This window comes from Sebastes umbrosus, chromosome 14 (genome assembly GCF_015220745.1).
Source record: "Sebastes umbrosus isolate fSebUmb1 chromosome 14, fSebUmb1.pri, whole genome shotgun sequence".
NCBI lineage: Eukaryota > Metazoa > Chordata > Actinopteri > Perciformes > Sebastidae > Sebastes > Sebastes umbrosus.
Genome location: NC_051282.1, coordinates 12,227,802 through 12,240,808, shown reverse-complemented (window position 1 = coordinate 12,240,808; position 13,007 = coordinate 12,227,802). Strand labels below are relative to the sequence as shown.

The 13,007-nt window shown below is 41.7% G+C and overlaps 1 protein-coding gene across 2 annotated transcripts in view; it reads left to right on the top strand.

The window, feature by feature from the left end:
• The window catches only part of usp43b (ubiquitin specific peptidase 43b), a 98,810-nt gene that overhangs the window by 34,299 nt on the left and 51,504 nt on the right, over nt 1–13,007 (top strand). For both annotated transcript variants that reach the window (XM_037791899.1, XM_037791898.1), the window contains exon 3: nt 4,154–4,257. In XM_037791899.1, the coding sequence (XP_037647827.1) occupies nt 4,154–4,257 (104 nt within the window). The remainder of the gene's footprint in view (nt 1–4,153; nt 4,258–13,007) is intronic.

Below are 13,007 nucleotides of genomic sequence, written 5' to 3'. Positions count from 1 at the left end.
AAAGGCATACTCATCTAATGGAAATGGAAAGTAGTCTATTGCCTATTTTTAGCCGGTTTCCCCATGATTAGTCTGCCGCAGAAGGTAGCAACACAGGCTACTTTACTCCTAACTCCTAAGATATTTTTTTTCCCGGAAGAGACCCCACTTATGACAAACCGGTACAAAGTATACAATGAGGGGAGACGAGCAAAGTTAAAGTACCAATAAATATCTTTTATTTGGAAGTTAACCTTTTAATTTCCAGGCTTTTAATTTCATAGTAATTACTGCGCAATAAATATTTAAACAATAACCAAATAATATTCATGTTATAGGAAATGGTAGAGGTGCAATACAGTTAATGTAGAAACAAAAATGAGGATGCATGAGGTGTGAGCTGCATCAGAACTGTAGGAAAATGTGTGTACAGTAGGCTGCAAAGAATATTAGTGTGTGAATGTACAAAATGAAATGTCACACCCTCTGCTTTTCCCATTTTCTTCTCTCTTGTGGTAGCCGTCTATACCGGTCAGACCTGACTCTAAAAATAGCCTCTCAGATCTGTTGCCTGTTTAGTTGCATTTTTTATCAGTTTGAAGTTGGCATATTTTTCTGACAACCAGTTTCAAAGATAGCATCTCAATTTCAAACGGCTGAATCATGGCACCTCTTGAGATGGACCCCCGTTCTGTCGGGGTCACTTAACAACCTGTAAAACAAGATCCTCTTCGGCCAGCAGCAGTCGCAGCTCGCTCCATGGGATTCGCTATCTGGCCGTGATCATTTAGATGACTGAAGTCTTATCAGACATCTGTAGGCATGTATGAAACCTGCCCCACTTTCTCACTGTTCTGAAATGTCCACATCCTCAACAGCTACTGTCAACACACAGCTGACACCTTGCAGTCTTTTGACATGGCGGAGCTAGGCATGGATTTCTGAGAAGTGATAAGACCGACTGTGTCTGCACTCGCTGGCCTCAATGTAGCTTTGTTATCTCTCCATAAAGATAGCAATGGAATCCATTACCAAGTATGCGGAGGGGGAAAAAGGGAGTGAAATGCAGAGCCTGATGTCAGCGCATTAGATTAGAAAAAAACGTTTTCCACTCTTAAAGGACCAGTGTGTAATAATAAAGGGGATCTATTGGCAGAAATGGAATATAATATTAATAAGTATGTTTTCTTAAGTGTATAATCACCTGACAATAAGAATCGTTGTGTTTTCGTTAGCTTAGAATGAGCCGTTTATATCTACATAGGGATGGGGCCTTCTCCACGGAGTCTGCCATGTTGCTCCACCATGTTTCAACAGTAGCCCAGAACAAACAAACCAAACGTTGTGAACTTTTCCTGCTTGGGCCGGAGTCGATAACGTTACTCGCTACTGTCACCGCCACTTTCTCTCTCTTGCTTCACCACTCACTTCCCATGTACACACACACTCTTTCTGCTCCAAATGGCTCTAGAGAGGGCCATTCGTGTTTTTGCGTCGGCCAACATAGCTCTCCAACACGCTTTGCACACAAGAGAGTCTCCAGTTGGTTGTAATCTCCTCACCTCACTGCTAGATACCGTCAGATCCTACGCACTGGACCTTTAACCTCTCTAAATTAATTTCTAAAGCCCTGATCAGACAGAGTGCGTTTTGCAGGTTGAAATGCGAGGAGCACCGCACGTCCTTTTTGTTGCCCAATCAGACGGAGCATTTTTTTAAGTTTGCTGCGTTTTTTTTTTAATTTTATATGTTGCTAGGCAACCACCAAATGAGTGCTAACGTTACCTTATTACAAACCAGCAATTTGCTTAATGAGCGTTGGGAGGAATACTGCTTGGAAAGAGGAGCTACAACCAGATAAAGCGGGTAACCAGTAGAGAGGAATTAAGGACAAAAAGGTTCTATGTATGAGTTCATTACTCCTTGTTTGTTTTTCATTAATTCATTAACATATACGCGACCCAAATAGTTAATAGTACAGTCTAAATTAATGAAAACAATTTACCCGAAATTTCAAGGACCGCACTAATTTGCCTATTTCTGTTTTCTGTTCAGATGATGGTAAATACGGTTGCTAAACTCATCAACAGTAGCTCTGGGTAACCAGCAACATCCTCCAGGCCTGCTGTTTTTTGTTCAGATCACAGTAACTATGGTTGGTAAAGTCATGTAGCTCCGGGTACCTAGCAAAAGTCACCACAGTGAGAAATAAAACGCTAATGGCGTTGGGTGCTTTTCCACTCGGAGTTGAATTATTTCCAATTTGAGGTGTTCAGGGCACTCCTGTAAAAACGCGAGGGGCACAGAGCAGATAAACGGCAAAAGGCGTTCAGCGATGCAAAAGCAGTGCGCAAAAGTTTCAATCCCATTGAACGATTACAAAAAGCCACCCCAGGCTGCTAAAACGCAGTCTGTCCGATCGTGGCCTATCACTACACGTTGCATGTTTTCCTCAAACCACAGTCAACACTCAAAGAAGGTCAGCTGGGTTTTGACAGTCCCAGTGTTTTGTGGGAGACTATGATTAAGCAATAGAAAAACCCCGAAACCCATGTGAGAGAGGGGGTAGAGGTTTGTCATTGTACGTGCCTGGTGAGGCACAGTGCAGCAGGACGGTCAGGTTTCCGTCTCGCGCTCGGTCTTAGCAAAGCTCAAATGCTCTTAGAAGAATAGACTCAGGATTTGAAATGGTGGTGAACTGTAAAGGAACCCTCCTGTCTCTCTGTCTGTCTCTGTCTCACACTGCACACGCCCTCCACTTCCTTCTCCCTTTTAGAAACTCTAAACCTCCTTTCAGCTCCCATTTTGTGAGCGGAGGTCATGGTCGAGCTGCCAGCCTGGGAACGGTGGCAGCCAGTATGGGACCAGGAATTGGAAATCAGAGGAATAGTAAACAGAGATAGAGAGCGTGCGTCAACAGAGAGTGCATTTCCGTTTGGCACTGCCAGCCCCGGTGTAAAAGCACAGCTGAAATGATATGATGACTTAATGCATTCTCAAGTACCTGACTTTTACACCAGGCTATTGTGGGGTTGATAGCGTGCGAGCAGAGAAATGCTAACAAGGTGCTTGTATGCCACATGATGGCCTTTTAAGCAGAACCACTTGGTGACTGAAAGAATGTTTTTCAGGACGTCTTTTTTGTCTGGTAAGATGTGAAATGGAGTGGATGCTGTACAGAGATCTCACAACTGATACAGTGTGACAGCTTATTGTAACTGTTAGCACTTTTAGATTTTAGTCTTCTGTACAACCATTCAACCTGACCTGCCTGATGGTTTGTAACCATCTGAGAAGCCGTCATTGGAAACTGTTAAGAAAAGGGCAGGCAAAAAATACTTGGCAGGTGATTGGATGAACCATCTGTCAATCAAACTCTTGCCGAAGCCAGTCAGGAGAAGTGCGAAAAAATTGTTTCCATCAATAAAAGCCGTTCTTTGCTCTTCTTTCATTGGAGAAATTATTTAGTATTTCCCAAAATGCCTAATTATTCCTTTAATTAGTCTATTGAGTAACAACAGTATACATTTTCCAGTCCATTTTACATCTTCTGTCTCTTTGGAGTCGGAGGATACGATGCATGTAGTTAACTTTTGTGCATCATTTTTACATTAAGTGTAACAAATACTGTTATATGTAAAACTGTATTATAAAAGTTGTGAAATAAAGAAAACATGTTCATTGTACTGTAAAACAGATGCAGAATGTTGTTCAGTTAGTTTTGTGTCATTAACGCACAGCGAGACTCCCCCCTGTGTGTGCCATCCCACTCATTTGCTTTGTGACCTTGCCTGATTAGTCTCTGTTAGTTTTTTGTTTTTATCTTTTTTCTCCTCTTCTTTTATCTTCATCCAAGGCCAGCTTCCTCTCTGTTGTGGGTGAGTAGATGAAAGAGTGAAGACAGGGGCTTCCCAGGGGGGTTAAGTTTAGGTCAGTGCTTTCCAACACTTTTGGATATCACTTTATTGCCAAGGAAAAGCAAGAATGTGCTAACGCCGCATTCTACGGGAGCCTCTGTAAGATTTCCAAATTTATTGTTGCGCCGCCGCAATATACTGTACGAGTGTCCTCTCACAGTGATGACACCTGGGCAACGTCTAACCTGTGATGGATCTCTGAAGGATCTGAGAGTGTGACAGCGTTGTGTTTATGAGTGGCCTCCTCTGTGCTGCAGGGTCCCGGTGGAGCTGAGGAGGTGCTGTGTCCTGACCCGTCCCAGTGCCAGCAGACCAGAGTCCAGCACAGCTTTGTCCAGGAACATTTCCAGGCACAGTACAAGTGAGTTTCCTCTCTTAACATACCACACACACACACACACACGCACCAAATGAGATCCACAACAAATCAAAAGGCCTCTTATGTCTTGGTGACCAGTTGGACTTTACAGTGATTCCATGGGGAGTTTACTACCACCATGTGATGATGTCATGATGTAATATTGACTGTTAGCTAACCCCTCCCCCAAACAGAGATTGTCCAATCATTACTTTCCAACTGCAAGAACAGCAGGACTTTCAAACTTTGGATTTCTTTGCATGTTGAAGCTGTATGCGTGGGGCTCTAGTAAAAGCAATACGAGTTTGAGAGTGGTTTCTTTTCTACCTTCATCAAAGCCATAAATACAATGTTAAAGAGGACCTTTGATGCTTTTTCCCTTTCCTTTAATGTGTTATATAGTTTTTTGTGCATGTAAATGGTCTGCGAAGTTACGTAGCCCAAAGTCTACGCTAAAGGGAGTAATTGGCCTTTCGCACAGAATGCGGTTTAGTTTGGCACGCCCTCAAGCAAAGCTAGTTAGAACGGAGCTGGAGCAGAGTCCGAAGAGTTTGGTTCGGTTGACCAATCACAACAGAGCGGGCCAGCTGACCAATCAGAGCAGACTGGGCTTTACACGCTTACATTAAAGCGTGTAAACATATTTTAGTAGGAACCCAAAATACAAGTATGCACCTGAAAATAAGCACAATAGGTCCTCTTTAAAAGGGACTCTGCTTTAATGTAAGCTGCAAATGTTAGCGGCCCGGCTAACTAACGTTATCTTACTACCTACTGTGGTTGCCCAGCTTTACTTCCCAGGCCAGAGGTCTTACAGGTTACATTAAAAAAAATCTGTTCACAATCCCAACCAGTACACCCACTGTGTTGTATTTCCCCATTGTGAGGGAGCTGGTCCTGGATGGATGCTACTATATCAGAATGTAAACATTAGCGGCTCTGTTCTGCTCTGACATTATTGGATTTGGGGAAGTTTACACTCCAGTGACCCCAGCCAAAGACATTATCTGAGATGTTCACCAAACACATCGGGTTAGTCATCATCCTAAAAGCCTTTCTCTTGTTAAAGTGAAATATACTGTTTAAAAATACAAGCATTGAAGCATTAAACTAATTGTCCAAGTATGAGCTAAGCAGCTAAACAAGGTTATGATAGAATGAAAGAACATGTGTCCTTATTATAACACTAGTACTAACTAGCTCTACACTGCAATACAAGAACAATGCAGTTTCTTTACTTGCATGTCTTCTACACAGATCATCAACTGGTGAGGATGCTGACTTTTTGCCTGGGACATGCAGCTTTTAACCTCAGTGGGCATGTCTGTAAAGAGGAGACTCGTGGGTACCCATAGAACCCATTTTCATTCACATATCTTGAGGTCAGAGGTCAAAGGACCCCTTTGAAAATGGCCATACCAGTTTTTTCTCGCCAAAATTTAGCGTAAGTTTGGAGCGTTATTTAACCTCCTTCATGACATGGTTCCAATCGTTTCCTTAGGGTTTCTAGTTTCATATGATACCGTCGGTTTGTTAAGAGGTTAATAGTTTATATAATAAAAGATCGATACTTGACGTCCGTGTATCGATACAATACAGCTACACAAAATATTGCGATACTGCACTGTATCAATTCCCCCGCCCCACTAGTAAATGCTCTAAATCTACAAAACATCTGTGATGTGCATAATATATGCTATTGCCTCTGTTCGTATATTTACCAATGGATTCCTCAGGTTTTATAGTTTTATATGATGCCAATATCTTCACGCTTTAACGTGTTATCGCGTTAACTTTGACAGGCCTTGTTAATAGTCTTAATGAAATGTGAAATGATTTCTGTTATTTTCTTCTATTGTAGTTTTTCCAGTGAAAAACAGAAGAGCTATTTGTGTGTAGAATAAACTTGTCAGCTTGTTTTATTATGATCTAGTTCATCCCGTTATCTGTTATCTGAAATATAATGTAACAATAGGATCTTTTCCTGCTTCTGTACCATAAACAGTTTGTTGACACTCTCAGAGTTTGAAACATGAGACATGGACGTCCAAAATGCAATACTGTATGTGGCAACTTAATTCACTGGGAACCTATGAACACGGTGTGGAAGTGTCCCTTTGTTTAAGAACAGGGTACCCAAAGTACTGTCTGAATTGATGGGTAAGGTCATACCACACAATCCAACTTTGCTTCTTCTCAGTGAAGACTCTCAGAATGAAATGAAAGACGGCTCATGTTGTCGGTGGGCGGTCTTACAGCCGCCAAGAAACTTTTAGTCCAAAGATGGCTGCCAGGAAATAGCTGACATTTTCAGCTGTCTACTGCCTGAATTAACAAGGCAAAAATCCTCCACTCTTGATGTGGTCACATGCAGCAGTGCAAATAAGAATCTAAGCTCCATGGGTCTTATGCAGAGGAACACTATACCGTCCTAGGAGAGGTACCGCCACGGGGAGGGACGATGAGGGAGGGGGGCTGGGATGTATGTGTGTGCAAAACCTTTTGATTCTCTGTCATTCTCTGCTGCTCTTGCAAAAAAAAAAAACGTGCTAATAGTGTGTCAGCTGTAATCCTATCTAAATGGAAATCAACATCATTAATTATCTTGTGACTTTTGTTTACTGTATAACAGCTCTACTGTTGTCAAGTGGTCTAAATGTCAGAATGAGAAAGGTCACAGCCTTAATAGCCATTGCAAACACATCTGTCTAACAACAGTCTTGTGTTTTGGCCAAGCAAGATGCTGCTACACCCACACAATGTTGCTCTGGATAAATGGCTGAAATATAATTGTATAACATCTACGTAGACACAGGTCCACATCACATAACAATGTATCCTCATACAACGGTTCGTATGATATCTTACGAAAAGTTATTTCTCATTCTTCGTGTGTTTTCTTACAAATGTCCAGCAACACACTCGTTACATGCATACAGACTACTGCTGCTGAGAGACAGCAGACTCCAGCTTGGCTCTGATTGGTTGTTTTCCTCCGGTCTGTGAAATCTTGCCGATGCCATTAGGAGCACCGGAGGACACAGAGGCACATGATTTTTTTCAGATTACCTGTCTCATGCACTACTGTCAGGATATAGTGCAGGGAATTCCAGACGTCCCTCTCCCCAGCAATGTTTTCCAGTAACGTATTTATTCCATGGGATATATATGAATTACAGCGCATTACTTTTTGTAGGTATAGCTACGAAGGTTGTATGAGAACAGTCTGTACACAGTCCACCAGGTGGACTTCCATATAAGCACGGTGGAGTCCATCGGCTTCATTGATCAGATTATAATGTAATTGCTGGATTCAGCTGATGTAATGGAGATGTCATTATGTGTTTTACACAGAGCTCCTCAGAGACACAGATGCCTGGCTAGAAGCACAGTAAATCTGCACAGCCCCTCCAGTAATTAACAAGCAGGCAGGAGTAGTACTACTGAAAGGTCTGATGAGAAACTGCCTTCGTACCCTACCCCAACTAAACCCCTCTAGTACACGTACTTATTTAGAGTGCTGGGTAAAATACAGTAATTGGGGTTGTTAGCTGTGCCAGTGGTATTTTGGATCACAAAGAGGTTTTTCTTTCTTTACTAAACTGGTTACTGTTGGCAACTGCGGCGATGCACAGCAAAGCCCCAAAAAACGTCTTTTCACCCCACTGTATAATCAACTTTTTTAATGCAGCTGGATGTCCTCATGACTCCCATCAGTCAGTCATCCAGGAGATAAAGAGACATGATAAGTACATCTGTCAGCTGTGGGCCACTGGGAGAGGAGCATCACTCAGATGTCATTCAGTTTATCTGGCCGGCTCATCGATGTGCCATTTTCTAGTTTTGGTCTGGTGGTTGATTACTCACAGCTTTTTGCAGTCCAGTCAGTTTAAAATGTAGAAGCCACTTGGCCTGCACGATATGAGGAAAATCTGCAATGTGCGATATCGTTGTTCAATATCGCGATGACGATATGACATGCGATAAATAAACAAAAATGTAAGCCTGGTTGTCTTTAAATTCAGAATCAGGTTAGAATTAAGTATTTCATATATAACTAGGCTAAATGTTGTTTCTAGAGCAGCAACTATAATGTTTACAACAGCAAAGCCACTATATGAACTCCATAATATCTCACTGGAAACAATCTAAAATTGATCAAATAAATAATATTCCTGAGTGAAGTTTAGAAAGAATGAAGAACACAGACATCAGTCAGGATTATCGGTCCTTCCTCCTGTCCTCTGTCCTCCTCCCTCAGCTGATGTGATTCACTGTCTGCAGGTAACGTTACCGCTCGTACAGGGAGGAGGGGCTGCTTCATCTCAGCCAGCTGCTAAGTTTACAACAATTTTAAGATACGTGGGAAACTAAACAGTCAGACTTCATACAGATGGCTTTTGTTTTAGCTCGTATAGCTGATCGTTACATTGTGCCAATACTTTATGAGGGTAGTAAATCAATAACGCGGAGGCTCCGAATCTGCACAAAGACGGCAAGACCTTGTCAACAACAGCACATCACCGCTTCACTTCCTCCGTTCCACCCAGACACATACACTGGATCACTTTAAAGCAGATTAAACTATCACTATTCTACATGTTCACATCATGTTTTCTGCTTGTTGAACAGGTGTCTAAGTCTTGGCTTTATACTTGCAGGGTTTTATTGCACTTACTTACAGTAACGAGCGTAGTTGTCGTCAACTCGACTTCACCTGGTTCACTTCTCTGTCTCCTCCGCGGCCTCTCTGATCAGATGATCACTGACATCGCTGCACGTGTTGATGTGTGTGAAGAGCTCCAACACAGAGCAGGGAGAGGCTGCAGTGTGATAATAAATACTGTTGCGTACCCGTTTCGTAATGGGTTTCGGTAACCATCCCTAAATAAAATGATTTTTCTTTATTCATCAATGATCAAAATACGATTTATCGGTTAGTACTAGAGACCACTCCCTGTTGGTTTGCTTCATCCTATCAGTTCGACTTAATGCATCACAACCTTTCTTTCTTATATGTGCCAGTCTCACTTCTTCCCTCACTTACACCATCAGCTGTATCTTCTGTATCCATCAGGACTCCATCCATAAACCACTGACCACACTGACCGATTATAGAGGTCTCGGATCCATCACCACCATCTGATCCAGGTTTGATTAATACATTTTTTAAAAGTAGTCCCTCCAGACTGAACCGCTAATATCTTGTTTGTCAGCGCCATCAATTCCTCTGAAAATTGGCATCTCTGTGGGACTGCCAGTAATACATCTGTCAGAACGCATCTCTTAATTGCCACCCTCGCTGTCAAATGTCTCAGCTGTGACACGTTGGGTGTGTCTAGACAGGAAGCAGCAGTCTTTCCAGGCTGGCAGGCAAAATTAGTTCCTCTCACCCACTCAAATGCTGTGCTAGCCAGGGAGTGTGAGCAGGGTGGTATAGAGGGAATATATACACGACTGGGTTGGCTAAGCAGGAACTTTACAGAGGGACTCTAACATACACAGGAAGTGTACAGTCTGAGTCTATTTCAACAATGCGATAAAAGCATGCAGAGAGGTTTTAAATGGAGATGAATGCTTTTTCGAATGCATTATCACTGCTGGAATTGGTCTTTGAACAAATACTTCCTGACTCCCGTCCCTCTCTTTTCCTCTCCGAGTCCCGAGGCACCAGCACTGCCTGTGCAACACTTCACAATGCAGTGTCCGATGTGATACAACATGTAGAGTTGACAGAGCGTAGAATTATCCTTGTAAAAGCGTGGTTTGTCACTATGCAATCATCACGGCCATTATACACGTTCAAACATGTTAAATCACCGTCCAAGATCCGAGAGTTATTAGATCTTAATTTATGTTATCTGTCGTCAGACGCCGGAGCCGATCAAAATCACAGCTGTCATTTTTCAGCACAGTATAAAACGCAGCTCTCACCTCTGTTTTATATACCTATTGCTCTTTACTCTCTCTGATCAGGGAAGTAAATCTTAAATTAGATGAAAGACTGTGATCTTTTGTCTATATGCGGGTGAGTCGCGGGCTGCAGTCGGTGGAGACGGCGATGAAAATGTCTTGTCTGTCAAGCATTGTTCATTACAGTGAAGCCCGAGTGACGGGCAGCCGAGCGTTTCAGATTACAAACGTGGTGCAGTTTCAGCGCGGCTCGTCTTTCTCTGAGAGACCCTCTCATCTCTGAACCAGTCGGACCGCGTGACCTTTTGTTGACATCATATCTCCTCATCCATTTATGATTTAAAAGATTGGGTAACTGGTACTTTTAAGATTATAGCAGTAACGGGTCTGTTTATGATGTGTGTATTGTAGGGTTGTTCAAAATGTACCTTAAAGGGAGATTTGTCAAGTATTTAATACTCTTATCAACATGGGAGTGGGCAAATACTGTATGCTTGCTTTATGCAAATGTATGTATATATTTATTATTGGTAATCAATTAACAACATAAAACAATGACAAATATTGTCCAGAAACCCTCACAGGTACTGCATTTAGCATAAACAATATGCTCAAATCATAACATGGCAAATTCAAGCCCAACAGGCAACAACAGCTGTCAGTGTGTCAGTGTGCTGACTTGACTATGACTTGCCCCAAACTGCATGTGATTATCATAAAGTGGGCATGTCTGTAAAGAGGAGACTCGTGGGTACCCATAGAACCCATTTTCTAGGAATGAACGGGGCCCAGCCTCAACGCTGTATCCGGTTCTCTTTATACATCCATGGCCTAGTGGGGCAAAAGCACACCACTGTAAAGGAAAGGGGTGCGCTGGATTTATAACACAAGACAAAACTAGAGCGTCATTGCGAAACGGATCGTGGCACAATAATTGTTTTACATCGATTATCTTGTTTTTATAAACCGAAATTGTAATTGAAATTCGATTTAATTGCACAGCCCTCATTTCAGAGCATTTAATGTGGTGAATAAATGAGCATTCATCCCCCAGCAGAGGATGGCTGCCAGGCTTAGTGAGAAGAATTAGCTGCCAGTCTATTTAATTTGAACCCATTGAGACTTTGTATTTTTAATTGCCTCTTTTAGGAAAGAAAATCAATTAGATAAAGATACCTGCGTTGCAATCCAAAGCTCGAGCAGTGTGTGGCGGTGCAACGCATCAAGCTCAGAGTATCTTCAGCATGGCTGCGTCCCAGACGGGGAGGATACATACCTCTCAACCTTTTGCACGCTTCCTCCATTAGAGCATCACCAGAATATCACCCCTTCCTCTGCTCCTTTTCTCTGTTTTAAGTGTTTTTAGAGCACATCTATGTTTTAGTGGAGACTGAGTGTGATTTGTATGCATGGAGTGCAGTTACCCCTCACTGTTTCCTGGCGAGAACAAGACATCCGTAGGGCAGCCATTCTGCTCTGCCAAGAGGGAGAGATCCACTAAGAGCCAGTGTCAGCTGGGCTTGCTTGAATAGAGCTTTATTCACTCCCCCCCCTCTCCTCCGGTCTGTCAGGTGCCTTCCTATAAGGAAAAACACATTTGAACAGTTCATCTATGGCTTAATTTCCCATGATATCGTGTGAAGGTCGTAAAGGTTCAACACACGTACACTTTTGGGAGTTCTGAGAATTAGGGAGAGGGTGGGGAGTATTTTTAGGCATGGTTTATGACACCAAAAGAGTGTTTGGCATTTGAAATTAATCAATTAATTTCCTTGATTTAATCAAAATATCGTCCCCATATGTTCATCAAAATGTAGAAAACATTTTTTTTTTTTCTTTTATGTGAGATTTAAGTCTCCCAGAGTACTCACACTCTATGTACTTTATTGCTGCTGGGTTATGCTTCACACAAGTCTATTATCAGTTTATGTGCAGCACAGTGCTTCCCATACCATCACAGGAGCAGTGGTGAATCAAACCTGTCATTGATAAAGTTATTCCACCGCACAGAGTTGCAGATTTATTTCCATCTTGCCGATAATAAAAGGAATTTAATGAAAAAGTAATTCAGAGTAATGGCATTAGCACCGTACCCCTGTAATTATGGCATGGAAATAAAAAAATATGCCCTTAGATATGTTTCTCCACAGATGTGAGGTATAACTTGTCAGAATCCTGTGTTTTAGCTGAGCAGAAATACTCCCTTTCAGCAGCACCATCCTTCACACCCATACAGTTTATGACATGTTTTAATGTTAAGACTGAGAAGTTGCTCTCTTTGTCTTACTCAGAATATACATTTTTTAATTCCCTATTCAATCTTGTTTTTTATTCCCTTTTTTGCAATACATCTTTTTTTCCTGCTGGTTTGGAAATTAAACTTAAGAGCTTCCACGCACAAGGATGCCAATTTATTTATATTTGAAATATAACTAAATATTTCTAGAGCAGCAACAGTAATGTTTATAACAGCAAATCACTATATAAACTCAATAACATCTAACTGGAAACTAATTTAGAATGTCAATAAAATAAATAATATTCCTGAGTGAAGTTAAGAAAGAATGAAGAACACAGACATCCACCAGTATCATTTAATTTACAATTAATTTACAATAATTATCGGCCCATACCCAAAGCCCAGGTATCGGAGCTGAAAAAGTCGGATCGGTGCCTCCCTTTCCTGTCGTCAACACCACCAGTCATTTTCCAAATACGTTAATTTGATATGATTGAAATTGGATGTTATTTAACACTATTAGCTACATAAAAATGGATATTGTTACAATTTGTTTCATACAATTCAACTGTCAGTGTTTAGGTTGGTTTGGTCAAGTTTG